Here is a 20,348-nt window from a genome sequence, read left to right on the forward strand (position 1 = left end):
GTCAGAGCGAGTGGGCTGTGACTGCTGAACAGACGCCCTGAGCGGTTGGGGGTGGGGGGTTCAGTGCCTTGCTTAAGAGCACCTTGGCGGTGCCCAGGAAGTGAACTGGCATCCCTCCAGCCACCAGTCCACACTCCATACTTCGGTCCTTACAGGGACTTGAACCAGCGACCCTCCCAACTCCCTACGGACTGAGCTACTGCCACTATCTGTAAAGCGTCCTGAGATAACGCCTGCTGTGAATTGAATTGATGAGGTTCATGATATCAGCTGAGACGACTGGTCGAAGGACAACCTTCACAGCTCAGTATTTCTAATCGGCACCATCTTTTTGTCCGTGCTGTCGCTGGTCTGTGTGTGTCTGTCCCACGGAGGCACTGCAGGCCTCACAGCTCCACAGAGGCAAGGACCAAAAAACACACCTGGCTTCTTTTCAATCAGTTTTATTAAACGAGTTACAATATACTTTTACATGTCAAGAGAAAAAAACACAATCATGTTAGGATAAAAAGCACAGGTGAGACAATCTTACCAATGTATGTGTGAGGAACTACAGTACATGCTAAACACTACCAAATAACTTATCTACAAGTCTTTCAAACGATCCATTTCAAATTTTACATTTAAAGTCAAAACAATTCAACGCAAATCAAGAAACAACAAAAACAGGAATGCCTTTGTTGTGTATGTGCAAGCTGCAGAGGACACACAGCTGGTAGAGCTTTAACACAGGATGACTAGAATAACACACACACGCACAGCACTGCTCATGCCTGGTGATGGTACACTTCAGTGGACTACGGTGAGCCGCTCTCGTCTCAGTGCCACAGCCTGGGAGTCCTGCTTATCAAACGGCAGCAGCACAATCTAAGCAGTTCATTTCTACGCAACGGCATTTCCACATGTAATACTGCAGTCAGCACACCCATCAAAGCCATCGTCGGCCTAATAAAAGCTTCAGGTACAGCTACTGTTAATGTCACATCAGGTTTTAAAAAACGCAAAAGCATGCAGCTCTGTCTTTATAGAAGGTAAACTAAGGGCGCTTTCACACCTGCCTCGTTTGGTCTGTTTAAACCGACCCCTGGAGCGTTTCGGTCTGATAGTCTGTGTGGTCTGGGGGGGGGGGGGGTGGGTGTGTGTGTGTGAAACGCTCATCCCAACTCCGGTGCCGATCAAACAAAAACTCTGGTCCGCTTAAAAAACGGGGGTCTCGGGTCCGCTTCCGTGTGAACTAGAGTTCGGTTCACTTAGGTGAGAACGCGATCCGACCCAAATGAGTGAACTAAAACCGAGCAGTCACTAGCGTGCAGTTTCAACCTTGCGTACAATTTTCGGACTTGTATATGATTATGTATATGTATGTATATGATTTTAGGGGTTGATAACTTTCAGATCCATAAGCTGTTCTGAGCACACATCCCTGGTCGTCTGTGTGACATCATCATCATCTCTCCTCCTTCACTCGCCGTCGGTCAGCTGCTCACACTGTTCGCCTTCTTTTAAAATACGATAAACCCTGAAGCGCAAACAGAAAACCTGAGACGTTATAAATGGTGTTGCTCCATTATTTCTGAGAGCGGGAAGTGTCGGCTAGTTTCGGCGAGATTCCGATATTCTGTCCAATGAACAAACGGCCGTCTCGACCGCGTGACAGCGTTTTGGTGCGTTTGACACTTGTGTTGTCCTCCCGTCGACCACGCAACTTTTTGTTTTTCTGGGTCAAAATTTAAATTATTTTTTTTGGTCGTGAATAAAAACTTGAATAAAACTTGCCAAGAGCGTTGTAGGGAGCCATCCACGTCATTTCTTTTTGAAAATTTGGTATAGAAACTTTTTGAAAATGGGTCAAATTTGACCCGAGGACAACAGGAAGGTTAACAAATGAAAAACGCAACAATGTTGCACCTTCAAGGCCCGAATCGCGAGTCTACCAAACTATAGGTGTGAAAGCGCCCTAAAATTCAGCCACTAGGAAATACACAGGATACATTTACAATGGCAAACCACATGGGGGAAACCACGACAACAGGCTGCTCAGGGTTCACAATGACATGACACCAGAGGAGCCCGGGCTGCAGTCAGAGCTGGGACAGGACTCTCCGTCATCAGCCTCGCAGTGAAGAAGCTGTGACGGACTACAGAGACGAGCCACAGCCGCCAAAAACGAGAGAGAGAGAGTCCTGAAAGAGCCAGTGTGAGCGCAGCCCCTGTCCAGCTGGAACCCACGCAGGGTTAGCTACCTACTGTTCTACTGACTTTGCTGAAACAAAAACACAGGTGAAGCGGAGCATGGGTGGGTGTGTGTGTGTGTGTGTGTGTGTGTGTGTGCGAGCAGTGGGACGGCGGGATTCAGTCAAAGTCCCGGTTGACCAGGACCAGCGGAGCCACCAGCGTCCACACGTAGAGGGCGATGCAGATCCAGCTGGAGGAGATCTTCACCCACACCGACGGCCACTTGCTGGTCATGGCTTCGTAGTTGGAGTCGGGGCTGCGGACGACAAGAGGAACAGGTTTATACTCTTCTGATATCAGTCTGGGTTTAAAAAAAAAAGAGATCAGATACCTACACATAGGTACATACATTTTAGTTTGAAAGAATAAATAGAGCATGAGCAAAAAAAAAAAAAAAAAGCCTGAGCAAAGCATTACTGTCAAAAATGTGTGTTAAACCAGTGGTTCCATTGGGGTCCCCCAGGGGTCCTTGAGGGTGTTTCAAGAGATGCATGCCTATGTTCCCACAGCCCTAAGTTCCCACATTTCCGAGATTTTTTTCAAAATTAGGCCTTATGTTCGCCTAACCCCTTACCCCCCCTAACCCTAACCCTTGAAGAGAAATGTAGGAACACAAGACCTAATTTTGAAAATGTCCTAGAAATGTGGGACCACTGGGCTGTGGGAACATTGGGCTGACCACGTTTCAAGGGGTCTCCAGCAAAAAGGGGAATTAGTTAAAAAAAATAATATTTTCAATATAATTCCATTCATAAGGAACACAATGACAGCATGTATGACTATTTTAGTCATGGGTTTTATGCGCTTAATGTAATGTAATAAAACATCTAAAAAGCAACAATAATATCAGATTTGAAGTCTATTCAAATGGGGGACAGTCGTGCTCTAATTAGTGTCACATGAAAAAGTTTGGGAACCACTGTGTTAAGGCCCTGACACACCAACCCCACAGCCGACTGTCAGGAGGAAAGGCCGTCGGAGTGATCGGTCTCCCCGAGTTGGTCAAAAAATTGCCTTGGAACGCACCGAAGCAACGCCGACTTGAGTGTACGTTCTGCATGTGCGCGAGACGTAATACGTCTCCATAACAGCAGGCGGCGCTAATCTGTATTGTCGCCCAAAAAAAATGAAAACCGGCAGCTGACTGGACGAACGCGTCACGTGGGTCTGGTTTCTCTGGAAATTCACAGCCAGACTGTCATGGCGGCTTGTTCAGAAATAGTTCACCGAAACGTGTTTCTGAAAACATTTTAAGCGAGAAATAGGCCGTGCAGTTGCTGAATCTGTTTTCATTTCAGATCGACAAAGGTCAGTTTAAAAGATTTTCGTCAGATTTTGAGAGACTCTAGTCACGCTCACTCCGATCCCCGTTTCCGGGTTAGCTCTCCACCAATCAGATGGGTTATTTGAGTCCGACTGCCAGCAGTGCCCGCCCCGCCGATTATACAAGTCACTTTGGAACACACGTTATAATGCTCGCCTAGCTGCTAGTGTGGCACGCCCTCATACTCTGCTTCTGACTGGCTAGTAGTCCCTACCTAGGTACTGTCAGGGCACGCCCTCATATTCTGCTTCTGACTGGCTAGTAGTCCTTACCTAGCTACTGAGCATGTGCGACTCCCAACAAAGACGGAACAGAAGTGTGATGTCTCACTCTGTAGCTAAAACAGAGAGCTCAACACACAGGGTGAAAAGAGGAGCTGCAGCAATGTGCAGTACATCAAAAATAGTGTTTTTCTGGTACAAGCTCTAAATACTAGTCTGGCTATCACCACACCAAGCTCAATCTTTTAAGATTGAACATTAGTCTGTACGCAATTGGATAGTCCTTCAACCAATCAGACCAACGATTCGGGTGACGTAGCAGCGACAGCGGCATCAACGGTTTAAGGTAATTGTTATGCATTGCTCCTGCGTTGACCAAGGTGATCTCTGAATTGTCAGTGACCAGGGATATATACGTAGACTGCCTTGGTTTGAATTTCCAAAAAGGAGGGTTGAACCCTGATCAGACAACCCTAGCCTAACTGACCCTGGTAGGTGCTGTGAAAGAGCCATTACTGTGAAGCCTACCTGTACCAGTTGGTGAGCGTCATCATGATGTAGAGCGATGCCAGGAACAGCATGAAGTGGAAGAAAGAGTAGGAGTAGGTGACGCCGTCCTTCTCGTTGTCCACAGCTCTGCTGACGCCGCCGCCCTCCTCAAAGTTGTCGCTCTGAGGCCCGTCCTCGATCAGAGCCGACTCGTCGCTGGTCAGAGTCAGCTTGTTCACCTGGGCGTTGGACGAATTACGAATACTGACGGACAGGCAGAGAGAACAGCGGTGCCGTCAGCTGTCTTCTCAAGCAACAGTACAAGGAGACAGACGTATATCAACCGGAAAAAAACATTTAAAAAAAAAGAGGACTTCCTCACCTGGAGTAGAGGACACACATGAGGAAGAGGATCAATCCCACAATCCCCTGGGCATCCCACCACTGAACCACATGGTCCTGACCCACAGGACTGGTGCTGTTCAGCCCGATAATCCCCAGAAGGCTCGGGTTACATTTCCTGTCTGGAACGAGAGAAGATTGTCAATTCATGCTACAGTAGGTCGTAGATGGGTTGCTGCCGGCTCTCACCGCAGCTTTTTAATTTATCTGCTACCTGTCACGGGAGCTCAGAGAGAAATAGGTGCTTATGAGCATCACAACAGTAATATCACGTCATCGTGACGTATCATCATCAGCTGCCGTGTGCTCTTTTGTTATTTGGATCCTATTTTTCCAGTTATTCAATTTTTCAGTTCAATTTTATTAATAGTATCAAATCATAGACACTTTACAGAGAGAGTAGGTCTAGACCACGCTCTATAATTTACAAAAAGACCCAACAATTTCCCACAAGCAAGCGTTTGGTGCGACAGTGGCGAGGAAAAACTTCCTTTTAGGCAGAAACCTCGGACAGAGCTAGGCTCTTTGTGAGCGTCACTGCCAGTTTGGACACAGACACTGATATAGGTATAGAAAAAAATATATATGATTCATAATTATTATAGCAGTTGGACTGATGAACAGTGGCAGTTATAGTAACAATTAAGATAGTGGAACTATGACTAGAAGTAATAGAAATAATATTTAACACTTATTGTTCACTCAGCTGCTGCTTATTGTCAGCTTTTTGCAGTGATACGACTTTTTAAACATAATATATAAGAGAAACACAGTTTGTGTGACCCAGGTAGGGTATGAGAGGAACCCGATTCCCCCCAAAAAACCTCAAGAGCTCACAGTAACAGAGCCAGGTGAGGCAGCACAGGTACTTACAATACGCTGATGTAGTATATAAAAGCTCTATATACAGTATATAGTATGGACGCTATCCTACCAGGCTCGTTGGTCATGGCCGACCAGGTCAGGTACATGGTGTACAGGGTAACCAGGGAGGACTGCAGCAGGCCAGACCTGGGCTGGGACTCCTTCACACAGAGAACAGCAGGGATCAGCAGGAAAAATCAATCCAAAGACAGACTCTGACAACCAAAAATCACTCAGCTGCTTCCTGCTAACAGCCATCTGTATATCAGCACAGTCTAAAATGATGTTAGTCGCTCCGTTTCATCCATGTCTCTCACCTCTCTGTGATTCATTCTACATGCTTCTTCATGGTTATCATCATCATGTGTTTGTTTTCTGTCAGTCTTGCTACTGCAATACTGCACATCATTTCTTTATTATAAAAATATATATGAACAAGCATCACATTGCCAGATGAATAGGGCTGGGTACCTAATTCATTACTTTTTAGGCACTGACCGAATTGCTTTTAAGGTATCGAGTATCGAAAAAAATGCCTCGTCATTCAATACCAAATTTCAATACCTAAGGAGTAAATCTCATCAGCGCCAGTGAGCCAATGAGCACGCAGCATGCTTCTACCAAGATCTAATAAAGTCTGTGATTGGCTGTCTAACGTTACACGCTGTAGAGAAACGCAGGAGAAACTTTACGTTACACACAGAGACGGGGCTCAGTAGTGGGGTGAGCCCCATGTTCCCACAGCCCAATGGTCCCACACATTATGAAAAAGGAAATGTGGGAACATAGGGCCTAATTTTGAGAAAAATCTTAGAAATGTGGGAACATAGGGCTGTGGGAACATAGGCAGGCTACCCAAGTAGTAGGAGCTGAAAAATAAAATTAAAAAGATTAGTGCCGTAATGTGTATAATGTTGTAATTTCTTTTTGTTTTATAAAATTGGTATTGAAAAAAAAAGTTTAGGAACCGGTATCAAAGTCACGGTATTGGTATTGCTACCGGTATCGGATATTTTTGAAGGATACCCAGCCCTACAACTAGGGATGCAGCGGGTAACTGATTTCACTATTGACCACGCTTTAAAATGTCAGGGTTAATTATTCGTAAAAGCTCCGCTACACCAAGTGTTAACTGACTGTACGTTATGTGTAGCAGTTCTTATTAAACCTCCTTGACAACATAAACGTGCATATACGCGATACACACATGAAATCACTGCGAGTATTGACTGTCAGAGTGATGTTCAACGGCTCCCCGTGGTGGGATAACTTACTGCTGCAATTTTTTTTACATTACATAAAGTTAGCAAACGGCAGGAAAACTCAGAGCAGAGCCAGGCCCCGACCTCACAACAGCTGCAACGGGGAATACAACCCAAGTTGGTAAGCTTGCTAGCGACTTTGCTAGCAACTTGTTTGTTAACAAGCTAACAAACACAGCGGTTTGTTAGCTTGTTAACGTTACCAGTTAGCTAAACTTAGCCTGTTTAATGTAATGAGTCAGAAGCCGACGTTTACGTTCGTACGAGTCAATACTCCGCAACAGCTCAATCATGTCCGGACGTTACCACTTAACGTTACTTACTTACTCCTCTTCATCCCCTGTGAGACATAAAGAGATCTCTCCATCACATTTATGTATTCCTTGGCAACATGCTGCGCATCTCTGTCTTTGTTTGTGGTGTGATTCACCTCTAGTCTCTAATCTTTTCAGATGTTGGTTGATGATTGATCATATTATCGTTTTCAAAAAGGCAGCAATAAATAACATTAAAATCTTGAGTGTTCATGTGATTTCATACATTAGCAGTGAAATTATGAATGCATAATAATCGCGAAACCGCGATTATTCTTCAGAATCTTACCAACAAAATCTAGAATCGTTGCATCCCTACCTACAACTGAACCACAGAAAGTACCACTCTACAGCCTCTGATCTTTCCAGAGATATAAAAAGTGAGGTTACACTTCACTTGAAGGTATCTACATAAGAGTGACATGACACTGTCATGAACGTGTCATAAACATTATAAATAAGTCATAAAAATGAATGACAATTTATGTTGTTCATAGTGGGATTCGTAATATCGCGCCCCGAATAGAACATTGAGGTTTGGACGACGTGAAATACATTTATTAATTACATATGATTATGCTGTGTTAAAAAACTGACTTTTCCAAAACTTTCTGGGTCTTTCTATGTTTCCAAAACCTTTCCAGGCCTGGAATTTGCATTTTTCAAATTCCATAACTTTTCCAGGTTTTTTCAAAACATGTGAACCCTGCATGTGTCATGACTGTGTCATGTGTTCATGACAGTGTCATGTCACTCTTATGTAGATACCTTCAAGTAAAGTGTTACCAAAAGTGAACATGTAAAAGTGTCTTGGGGTTGTGTTGAGTACAGACCATAAACATGCACGAACTGAAAATCCTCTGGGTAAAAGCATGACAAATCTTATTTTCCCGTCTTCAGTCGCAGACATGAACGTAGAAGAGAGGCGGTGCGAACCTGGATCTGAGGCAGGATGGACAGGACCGAGGCGGCGACGCAGAGGAGCATGTTAATGCTGATGAACACCTTGTTTTCGGTGCAGCCGTCAGAGTGGGTGTAGTAGACGTAGAACATGACCAGAGACACCAGAGACAACACGTAGTTGATTGTGGTGACCGACAGCAGAGCTGTGAACACACAAAATAACAGGTCAACATGATCAAACAGGAAGCTCTTCACCTGGGAGCTACGACACAATCTGATTAGATCACCGTCTTTATTCTTTTTATCATTGGCTTAAATGGAAAAGTTTTTTTTCCTCACAACAATAAATAATGTCTTAAAGGTCCCATATTACGTTCATGTTCAGATTAATACATGTATTTTGTGTTTCTACTAGAACATTTTTACATGCTTTAGTGTTCAAAAGACACATTTTTCTGACTACACCTGTATTCACCCGCTGTCTGAAATACTCCATTTTAGCGTTTGTCTATTTAAGCCCCCCCTCCCGAACAAAAAGCCCAGTCTGCTCTGATTGGTCAGCGTTTCCAGGTTTCCCACGTCCGCGCTCTTTCATTCTCTGCGTTACTTTTAAAAACAGTGCCGGTGCCTAAACCGATTTTAAATTTAAAAAATAAAAGGGCACAAAACGACAGTCGGCGACATTACAGAAAAACTTGTTTATTGCTAAGGTCATTTGGTCAAAATTAAATGTTTTATCTTTTATGTAATAACAATAACAAGAACATATTACCAGTAAATTGCTGTTAAACGACAAAAACAACTAGATGGGAAAAGGGTAGTTTGCAAAAACTCTGAATGCACCACGAGGCTTAAGCCTACCAGTTTCAAGTGAACGCACCGTCTGTGTTGTTTTTTTTTCGACAACGGCAGCTGCAGACTGTTTAACATCCCGCTGTTGGAATCCTCTACAGTGAAATACAGTCACACTTTACACCGTTTAACGTTAGCTGTCAGCATTTTAAGCGTGTTTAATCCAGCTGCTAGCTAGTGGTAGGCTATTGTTACCTGCTGTCCAGTGTGTATTAAATGTTATCTAGCCCTAGTCACATGCAGCAATATTTCTGTTGCCTCTAACGTCCGTTTTGGAGCATCAGAGGGCAGCGCAGACATTTAAGTGGCACTGAAAGATTGCTATTCGGTCAAGTAGATACCGGTCATTTAGGCACCGGTGCCGTATGAGCACCGGGTTTCGGTACCCAACCTTTTTTCACAGTATTTATATTAGCACCTCGACCCACTTTATAATAAAAAAAAAAGACATGGAAATCTCACTTTTTATAATATGGAACCTTTAAAAAATACCGACTCATTTTGCTGATTTCCATTTTTCTACTTTAGGCTCTTTGTTGTCGCCATTAGGGTTGCACGATATTGACAAAATGTGATATTGCGATATCGATATTAATTTCGATATTTTTAATTAATAACAAATACAACACAAGGTTTATTTCAACTGACTGTCATATTGGACTGGTCCAACATGAATAAATAAATAAATAAATAAATAAATAAATAAATAAATAAGGACCATGTCTACAGAACAGGACATGTTCTACTGGTTGGACAGTATAAAATATATAAATAAAGAGAACAGGACACAACTTTTCTTTCTCTTCTCTGATTCGTTCCGTTGTCTCCATTTCTTCACTTACTGTCACTCTGTCGAAATATGCACACGTGGTACGCTCCATAGGGTTTGGCACGTAGTGGCCCCGTGTGCTGACGTGCACTAACATGTGCAAGTAGCACAGTAACTGGCCAATGAAATGATCATTATAGCATTTCAAGCGGGCTCTAAATCAAACACAACTAAGCCACACAGCCAACGGACGCTCCACAAAATTTCATACTTATCGCGACACTTTCGATATAATATTGCGTAACGTGATATCGCTTTGATTGATACCGATATTGAGTCGATATATCACGCACCCCTAGTCTCCATGAGCAGTTTATATCCATCACGGTCACATAAAAGAGCCAAAACACAGCTGACAAGCTGTAAAAAACACTAAGCTTTTTTTTAAGGTTGTTATTGATCAAGTTTTTTAATCCAGACGTTTAGCCTCATAGCAAACACCGTCACCATACCTGCGTACCAGCAGCGAGAGTTGCCCTCCTCCATCTTCTCCACCCAGGACTCATTCCAGGAATGAGCAAAGTCAATGAGTAGGACCAGCTGGATGAGGATGAAGCAGAAGGCTCCAGCCATGCCGACGTAGAACCACACTGTGGAAGAGACACCGTCACAGCATCTGCAGATTCTAATACAGCCGCAATCTAAAACCACCGCAAACTGAATTGGATTCTAAACCTGTTCTGCGTGTGTAAAAAGCTTACTCTTGGTTGCCAGGACAGGAATACAAAAAAACATAACAATATCCAGTAAAGACCATGTATCTCCAAACTAATGGACTGAATGCTTCTTAAAGTTAGCCTCCTTTTAAGGAGAATTAAACCCTTTGAGAACCCATCAGGTTAATATTCAATGTGTCAGAACCCAAGGCTCTTTTTTTTTTTTGTTCATGACATTTTAGAGATATATGGGTTCAGACATAAATAAAAACATTTTCTTCAACACGTTCATTTTAATTCAGTTGTGATGTCATATGCAGGTTAATCCCCGGTATCCACAGTCTTGATCTACTGTCACAGAGGTACAAACACTTGCAATCTACATTGCAGGGATCGACAGATACGATTTTTAAAGGCCGATGCCAATTATTAGTAGTTAATGAGACCGATAGCCAATATTTGGAACCGATATGCCAAAAAACAAAACGGCCGATAATCGGTCTATACCTACTACATTGCATTTCATTTGAGAGGAAAAAGACAATGATGGACAGTTACCAGTAGTGAAAGGACCTTCTGTGATGAAAAATGATCCAATTGTTATGGCAGCAGCTGCAGCAAACTTAAAGAACCAAAACCTGAAAGAGAGAGAGAGTTCCTACATCAGTTGCTGGCAAAAAAAACTGCAGAATTCAATTCTTGCACAGATTCAAAGTAATCGCCAACAATTTTTAATATGGATTAATCATTCAAGTCAGGCAAAAATGCCAAACATGTTCTCTTTGCTACATTTCATCTGTCTCTATAATGCAGGTGATAAGTCCATTAACGTGTGAGTGTCAGTTAATGGATGGATGGATGGATGGATGGATGGATGGATGGATGGATGGACGGATGGACGGATGCTGACTCACCCGTTGTGCAGCGCAGCTCGGGGGTCCTGGCTGCTCTTGACTTTGATCATGAGCAGAGAGAACAGCAGGAAGAACATGGCCATGCCGAAGCAAACGCGGTACACAGCCTTGTAGCCAACCAGAACGTCGCAGTTCACGTGACCCTCCACGCCAGGAATAGACGAGCCCATCCCGCCTTCACAGAATCCGGGAATCTACAGCAGCACACAGGACAGAAGCTATCATGCTGCGCCAGGAAGCCATCTCACTTTAGATCAGAGTGTCCAACACACACTAAGAGAGCTGCTCTGCCGTTAAACTCTGTTCCCTTTCAGGGAGTCTTCTCCAGGTCTTCAGGATCAGACAGAAAGACCAAAGAAAAGAGTTCAATCCTTCACGTCACTAAAACCCAAAGTGAGAGGCGGTGTCTCATCGATCAGTCTGGAATGCACCACGAAACATTCGACTTTTTAAATAAACAGATTCACAAATGTAAATATAAAACATCTGCACACAACACTGCATCACATCGATTGTTTTTATACATAATGCCACCACAACTACCAAACCTCACCGTAGCTACAACAGCACTCCGACTGTGGAGATTAATCACAAGTCTTACGGTACGTGTCCACTGGCGAGCGCAATTTCCACGCTTCCCATTCGCTGTCTACGTAAGCAGCCGGGCAATGCGTTCTGGTAGCGGTTCAGCAACTTTCGAGAAGCGGTGCGTCGACTTGCCCGCTCCTCATTTGCATAAAGTTGAGGTCCATGCTACTTTATGCAAATCAGGGGCGCCCAGGTCGGAAAAAAAAATAAAAATAAAAAAATCACAAAAATCTTTTAAACTGACTAATATTGACAGATTCTGCAACTGCATAGCCTATTTCTCGCTTAAAATGTTTTCAGAAACACATTTTGGTGAACTATTTCCGTAAAATAAGAGAACGATTCCAAACGAGCCGCCATTATGGTCTGTTTTGAAATCCGGGAGCAGACAAGTGAAGCCAATCAGGTGCAGCCATCGCGGTTGGAGGAGGGTGTAGCCTGTTTTCTTTCCTCGTCAGTGGACATTGAAGAGGAACTGATAACTGCTAGTGCCAAGCCCACCAAGCGTCCAATGCTGGAAAGCGGGGTCGATCCCTGCCATTAAAAAACCGCCTATGTGGACACATACTATTAGAGTAATAATTAGGGAATTATAATTGTCAACATTACAGTAGCTCAAACTTTAAACTTTAACTTTTATTTGGTATAAGGAAATGGTATAAGATTGTGCAAACTAAAATAAATATCAATAAACACTATGGAGGCTCATTAAACGTGCAACAAGCGATTGTAAATTATGTTTAGAAATCACTGAGGTGGCTTTGGACCAAATACCACCAGAAGCAGCTGTGATTTATTGTTGTATTAGTCAGCTTAGTCTCTGCAAGGTTTTACTGGGGAGCTAGTACAAGTTAATACACAAATAAAATCAACTGGATATCGTCTCCATTGTAATGTACTACGGATTTCAATGAATAATCGGTTAGTCGCTGTTAATAATTGAATACATTAAAGTGCTCATATTATGCTGTTTGGCTTTTTCCCTCTGCTTTATTGTGTTATATATCTTTTTTGTGCACCTTATAGGTTTACAAAGTGAAAAAGCCCAAAGTCCACCCCAAAGGGACTTACCATCTCCAACAGAAAACACTGTTCACAAACTGCTCCAAACAGCTCTATTGTAGTCCAGCCTTTACTTCTGTGATGAACGTGCAATACTTTGTAACACGTTATAATGCTCGCCTAGCTGCTAGCATGGCACGCCCTCATACTCTGCTTCTGACTGGCTAGTAGTCCTTACCTAGCTACTGTCAGGGCACGCCCTCATACTCTGCTTCTGACTGGCTAGTAGTCCTTACCTAGCTACTGTCAGGGCACGCCCTCATACTCTGCTTCTGACTAGCTAGTAGTCCTTACCTAGCTACTGTCAGGGCACGCCCTTTTACTCTGCTTCTGACTGGCTAGTAGTCCTTACCTAGCTACTGTCAGGGCACGCCCTCATACTCTGCTTCTGACTAGCTAGTAGTCCTTACCTAGCTACTGTCAGGGCACGCCCTCATACTCTGCTTCTGACTGGCTAGTAGTCCTTACCTAGCTACTGTCAGGGCACGCCCTTATACTCTGCTTCTGACTGGCTAGTAGTCCTTACCTAGCTACTGTCAGGGCACGCCCTCATACTCTGCTTCTGACTGGCTAGTAGTCCTTACCTAGCTACTATCAGGGCACGCCCTCATACTCTGCTTCTGACTGGCTAGTAGTCCTTACCTAGCTACTGAGCATCTGCGACTCCCAACAAAGATGGAACAGAAGTGAGATGTCTCACTCTGTAGCTAAAACAGAGAGCTCAACACACAGGGTGAAAAGAGGAGCTGCAGCAATGTGCAGTACAACAACAATATGGTGTTTTTTGAAAATTAAACCATGTAAACTTATTCTGATATAACCTCTAAATACAATTATGAACCTGAAAATAAGCATAATATGAGCACTTTAACCAAAGACGCTAATTTTTTTTTATAACCCACAGTTGTTTGTTTTTGGGGGTGTTTATTTGAGGAACCACACATACCTTCTTAAGATGCCCCTCCATGCCGGGCATCAACATAATACAGGCAACACCCACTCCCAGCAGCAGGAAGAAGGCGTAGATGAGGCGAGTCACAGTGGAGTTGTTTCCGCTGGGGCAGCATCGACACAGCAGGCAGGGGGCGCTGCCGCACAGGCATGGGATCTGCACACAAATCAGTATTAGAATTTATTCCTTTCCTCTAATAACCACACAGACGTACAGGAAGACGGATAGGCCGGTGTAAGGTGCCTCCGCATGTCGCAATAGCTCCTCGTGATGCTGACCGCAGCGGACACCTGACCTGTTTACATGCTGCAGTGTTGCAACAGCTGGTGTTAACGTCACCTTGCTCTGTTGACATCATCGACAGCTGCGTGTTTACAATTTTCACAAACAGCAAACCACCAAATACACGTCGACACGCTGCGACTTTACATTAATTCACACGTTTCATTAAGCAACAACAGACGGTTCGGCATGTTGGCGCTTATTTAACGGTAGGGTTAAGGTTAACGTTTGCTGGCTGGTTGACGTTAACGTTAGCTAGCTGGTTTCCAAACAAAGGCAGACGCCATGTCAGTTAGCCTCCGGAACTACCGGAGCCATAACCCACCCACGTTATGAACTAGAACCTTTGTCTCAGCAGCATTATAGACGAACAGTAACGTTAAGTGAATGCTAACTAGCTAACGTTACATTGCGTTTATTAACGTCCGCCGCAGTGAATTATTCAGCGGCCTGCCGTGCGTGTTATTGCGCAGTCATGACACTGACAGCGCTTGTGAAGTCGAAGCAGCTAATAAGCGGAGATAATAACATATCCAGTGATAACAAGACACTTGTTGTCACTTACCCAGCTCGCCATGGAGCACAATCCCAGCACGGCTCCCATGATGGCCGATGTTTGTTCTTCTCTAGTCTCTCGTTAGATAGCTGGTGTTTTCCCCGAAGATGGATGATGCGCTTCGCTCCCCTTCTCTTCTTCTTCTGAAACAAAGTGGAAGGTGGTTTACATGCACTTAACGTTTCTGCTGCCCCCTATAGGACGACTGCAGCACTCTCAGTCTCAATGATGTTTACCATTCTAAACAGTCTTCGGTATTTTTATCCAATAAAAACATATAAAAACATACAACAGAAAAAAGTGAGTACATAGACATATATCATCAGTTCATAAAAATATTATATAGGATAGGGTACATAGATTCAGTTTTAATAGTTTTCTTGTTTTTAGAATATAGGATTAACGTAACGTAAAGTTTGATTTCATTTCCAAAAATTAAAAAAGGGTGGTTTATGATTGGAAAATTTAGATTTATAAATGCGAGTAATGATGTCAAATTGATAGTGTTCATTCACTTTGGTAACAGAGGAAGAAATAAAAGCCAAACAACATATTTTCATAGGAAAAAGGAAAAGGAAAATTCAGAGTCAATATATTGGAAAATACATTTACTGACAAGACCAAAAAAGATGACATAACACTTAAATATTGAGAGACTTAAAGGAACAAAAGGAAGTTTGTTGAAATAGGGTTATTCACCGTCTCCTCTATATTTATGTAGGTGGGCAGACGCATTTTTGTCTCAGTGCATGCATTGTCTTAGTCCGGCAGCGCCGCCGCTAGCTTAGCTTAGCATAGTGAATGTAATCCTTTGTTGCCAGTTAGCATGTCGTGAGTCAAAGTGAGCCAACAACAACAAAAACGAAACCTAATTACTTCTTGTGGCCTGCATATTCACGAGTACAAATAGCAATGCAGATTAAGACTAGAAGATTTCCTAGGCAGATATTGGTTTGGGACTACATTGGGTGGAAGCACAGGCGAAGCACTGCCACTTGGGCGCAGAGATATCACGCAGCACCTGAAAACCCCCAACTTCCGTCAACATGGCGTGAATATTAGCTGGCTATTTTTCCTACTGTAGACAGTGAATGGCGATGAACATGGCGGATTTTGTGAGAGACGAAGAGGATGACTTCTCAGACCAGGGGTCACCAACCTTTTTGAAACTGAGAGCTACTTCATGGGTACTGAGTCATACGAAGGGCTACCAGTTTGATACACTCTTCTGAAATAACAAATTTGCTCAGTTTGCCTTTAGTTATATATGATTATTAATGATTAATGATAGTCATCTATGTGAAGACACTGATCACGTTAATCATTTCCTATTATCAATAATTATCAACAATGACAACAAGGTGGGAAACAGATAATATCAATATTCAATTTTCATTTTTAGAACAGGCCTGAGGGCTACTCATGTGGTCCTTGGGGGCTATCTGGTGCCCGCGGGCACCGTGTTGGTGACCCCTGTCTCAGACAGTTAAGATCCAGAACCATACCTCTACGAACCAGAGTTTTCAGAAGAGGAGCTGCGTGCTTTGGAAATAGAACGGCAGGAGGAAGAGGTTGCGATCGCTCAACAGGACGTGAGAATGAGAGCCGACACGAACTGGTGATGTGAGTGTGGGGGAATATCCCAACCTATGCCGACTGAAATAGAGTGTCTGTGCTGTGGCGAATGGGACAAGGTACTGCCATTGATGACCAGGCTCAACGTGTCAGATCAAGATGAGCATGCCCGCAGTTGTGTCACAGCTACCGAGGATTTCTCGGTGTTGATCCATCCTGCAGTCCTCGACTTTTTGTTTCGGTGCGATAAAGTCAACTGGGAAAAACGCCGAATTGACCCAATAAAAACAGCTGTCCACAGAGTAAGTGATTATTGTAAACATGACGCATGGTTATTTTACGGGATAGATCGACCCTTATTAGAACTGTACTCACACAGAGTTGCTGCGTGATATCTCTGTGCCCAAGTGGCAGTGCTTCGGCTGTGCTTTGCCCCAATGTAGTCCCAAATCAATATCTGCCTAGGAAATCTTCTAGTCTTAATCTGCATTGCTATTTGTACTCATTGTGAACACGCAGGCCACAATAAGTAATTAGATTGTTTTAAGTTTGTTGTTGGCTCACTTTTACTCACGACATGCTAACCGGCAACAAAGGATTCCATTCACTATGCTAAGCTAAGCTAGCGGTGGCTCTACAGGACTAAGACAATGCATGCACTGAGACAAAAATGCGTTTGCCCACCTATATAAATATAGAGGAGACGGTGAATAACCCTATTTCAACAAATGGTGGGGTTCCTTTAATAATCATAACATCTTGTTCTGATATCAGTCTAATGTCTTTAGAGAAGTGGGCGTGGTTAGCTGATGGGCAGGGCCAGACTGACACGAGGGGGGTGTGGTGTTGTTGATCTGATTTAATCCAGCCATTGCAGATGCGATTCATTCAGGGAATTGATTCTGATTCAGGAAGCAGAGGCGGAGGGCCTCCTTTAGTCTCATTCTCACATTAAACGCAACAGTGTTACGAGCTAGGTTAGCCTTTTGTAGCTGTGTTAGCTTTGTGGTACGAGCCCAGGTTAGCTTAGCCATGTAATAATGTACATACATTAGATTTACTATTTAGTTCATAATTATTGTTTGGTGTATTTGCTTTTGTTACATAAATAAATATTTCATAAATTGAGTTTGGTTCTGTATGGTCGATAAATAAACAGTTACGGCATGCTATTTAGACTTAAAGCTATAGTGCGTAGTTTCTGTCTCCCCCATGAGGAATTCTAAGTAATGACAACAAAACTGTCGGCGCGTCCACATGATGCAAGCCTTCCGTGATAGCGCACGCACCCCCACCCCTCCTCCACGCAGCTGCTAGTAGCCAAGGAGGACACGGAGGATTAAAAAAAAACATGATGGACTCTTCAGAAGAGGTCATTATCTTCACTTGAGTTTCTGTGCGCGAAAATCGCCGGACGACTCAATCTTGGTACCTGCTCGACTCGCCTCGACTCTACTCACCTTTTTTGTACCTGGTACCTGCCAACAGGTACTTTTTTTAGTATCACCTCTGTCAAGGTTCAGAGCGAGCTGAGGCGATACTAACAGGTGACGTGAAAACCTGCAGACTGCTGATTGGTCGGAGAGAATCGTCACTAATCACTGCGTCATCATCGCTAGCAACAGACGGGGGTGTCCTGAACAAACCTGCCATTTTTAAATAGTTTAGCCAGCGGTGGGTTTTTTTGCTGTCTCCAGCTTCTTTAGAAACAAAATATGTCTTCTGGCTGTGGCAACACATACCGAGAATCAAAATCAACACACCTTCGTCGTTCTGTGTGTGTGCGACACAGCAGCAACATTTGGCAATGGCTTGAATGTAACAGACGTTCATTAATATTAAAAAGTTACGCACTAAAGCTTTAAGGGGAGACACCAAAGCAACCAAATTTCCAATGCTAATTGAAATCCAGCTGTTGTCCCTGGGCTTCCATAATGCACATATCATAACAGTAAGCCTATACAAATGATAATTCCACACCACTAATAAGTACACCTGTAGGACACTCCAGTGCATATCCATTCAGAGAGGCATGAAGAAATGTTTTATATAACAGTCTAATGATCTTGAGCTGTTAGAATAAATAGTTAAGGGGTGTTGAAGCTAGTTTAAATAGTTAATAGTTTAAATAGTTAATAAAGTGGTTATGTTGTGTTTTCATTTCTGGCTGTTATTTTTGGAGCAGTGCAGGCAGCATCTGTGCTGGAATACCAGCAGGAACGCATCATCTCAAACTGTCAACAGCGTTCTGTGTGCTCGTGACCTGGGAAGTTCATTCTTTCAAGTACGACTGTAGCAAGAAAGTTCTCCCAAAAAACATTTTGATCCAGCCCGCATATCAATTTAGGTTCACAATATGTTTTGGCCCGCCTAGTTGTGCGCCAAACCAAAAAGACAGGAAACTCTTTTCAAACTGCATTTACGTGACTCTCAAAGCAGAATTTGGCAGATCTGAGACTCAGAAATTCTATATTTATATTCAGGCTGTGAAACAGTTTGCTAAATTCTATGATGGCTAGGGAACTTTTTTGCTTAGCACTTGACTTATTTTTTTGGCGTTATGTGGACCAAACTGTAAGTGAGAAGGCTATATGAGACACACATTAATACAGTCAAAGATATTTTTGACTTTTTCCATTAAATAAAAGCATGTCAATAAACTTGTCTGGCCCTTGTGTGATGTGATTCTCATTTTCCAGTGTGGCCCTTAAAGCACTGACACACCAAGCTGATAATCGGCCGTTGGACAGTCTGGCGAGGTCAGTGACTTGAGTCTGTTCGGTGTGTTCCATGCCGTCGTCCGTCTGAGGGGCTGTCGGCCTTCATTTTGGCCGATTTGACATGTATAATCGGCAGGGCGGGCACTGCCGGCAGTCGGACTCAAATGACCCATCTGATTGGTGGAGAGCTAACCAGGAAACGGGGAGCGGAGTGAGCGTGACTAGAGTCTCTCAAAATCTGACAAAAATCTTTTAAACTGACCTTTGTTGATCTGAAATGAAGACAGATTCAGCAACTGTATGGCCTATTTCTCACTTAAAATGTTTTCAGAAACAGTACAATATGAGATCGTATTCTGAACAAGCCACCATGACAGTCTGTCTTTGAATTTCCAGAGAAACCAGACCCACGTGACGCGTTCGTCCAATCAGCTGCTGGTTTTCATTTTTGGGCGACAATACATATTAGCGCCGCCTGCTGTTATGAAGACGTATTACGTCTCATCGCTTTGGTGTGTTCCGAGGCATTTTTTTGACCAACTCGGGGAGACTGATCAGTCACACTGCATTTTCTGCTGAGGGTCGGCCGTCTGGTCAGTGTGTCTGCAGCTTTAGTGAAATTGACTTTGACACCCCTGATTTAGATTGTTCTTCCTGTTCAAGTGTAGCCTGACGTGGTCATACTCAGATTCTAGTCAGAATATGAGTCTGATACTGCTCCATTGGGCTGTGATTATGGGGCGTGTTTCAACCGAACCAGGAAAAAAAATGCCTCTGCACTCAATTGGATCGACCTACAACCAATCAGAGCAACAGATAGACCTACAACCAATCAGAGCAACGGAGACAGACGTCACAGAAGCTGCAAGTCAAAGGCAGGCTTCGACAGAGGCGGCAGTTTCCGTGTCGTGCGGACGGGTGTGGCAATGTGTATACATACATGATCGCGGTTCACTGTTCCTCTTTTAAAATGAATGAATTATATATATTCTATAACAGACGCAGAATCTACACATCTCAATTCTCCAGCTGCAGCCATCTTTGTTGTAAACAAATTCAACCCAAGCGCTCTTTGGTGACGTGGTTGATTACGTTACTGCTGATCATCTGTCCATCATCGTATAAAGCCCGCCCTGACAATTTGATTGGTCCGAACCGCTCTGGTTTGAGCATAGTAGCTCCACAACGGATCAAGTCCAGACCGAACTTCCCGACCTCAAATGTTGTGGGTGGGGCTAAGTTCGGCTGGCATCCAGGCTAGTTCAAGTGTTCAATTCCAAAACACATGAATGGTATTCGTAAACTGAACTGAAGTACATTTTAAAATTGGACTCTTCTCACAGAACTG

General features: G+C 43.5%; 1 protein-coding gene across 1 annotated transcript; it reads right to left on the reverse strand.

The window, feature by feature from the left end:
* Positions 1-427: 427 nt before the first annotated feature.
* Positions 428-14,900, reverse strand: serinc1 (serine incorporator 1). The gene is made up of 10 exons (XM_031285607.2): positions 14,715-14,900; positions 13,862-14,023; positions 11,266-11,459; positions 10,910-10,989; positions 10,148-10,285; positions 8,048-8,217; positions 5,606-5,696; positions 4,652-4,793; positions 4,309-4,533; positions 428-2,491 (listed from the first exon to the last, which is right to left on the reverse strand). The coding sequence occupies exons 1-10, from the start codon at positions 14,751-14,753 to the stop codon at positions 2,353-2,355; spliced, it is 1,380 nt and encodes a 459-aa protein (XP_031141467.1). The 5' UTR covers positions 14,754-14,900; the 3' UTR covers positions 428-2,352.
* Between the last annotated feature and the right edge of the window lie 5,448 nt (positions 14,901-20,348).

The sequence above is a fragment of the Sander lucioperca genome, chromosome 19 (assembly GCF_008315115.2).
Source record: "Sander lucioperca isolate FBNREF2018 chromosome 19, SLUC_FBN_1.2, whole genome shotgun sequence".
Lineage (NCBI taxonomy): Eukaryota > Metazoa > Chordata > Actinopteri > Perciformes > Percidae > Sander > Sander lucioperca.

Excerpts from the sequence above, each read along its gene's own strand:
- serinc1 (XM_031285607.2), bottom strand. The coding sequence starts at position 14,753 with ATGGGAGCCGTGCTGGGATTGTGCTCCATGGCGAGCTGG. Across the intron at positions 14,024-14,714 it reads TGTGCTCCATGGCGAGCTGG|ATCCCATGCCTGTGCGGCAG; the intron begins GTAAGTGACAAC and ends ATTTGTGTGCAG. Across the intron at positions 4,534-4,651 it reads ATGTGTGTCCTCTACTCCAG|TATTCGTAATTCGTCCAACG; the intron begins GTGAGGAAGTCC and ends CCTGTCCGTCAG.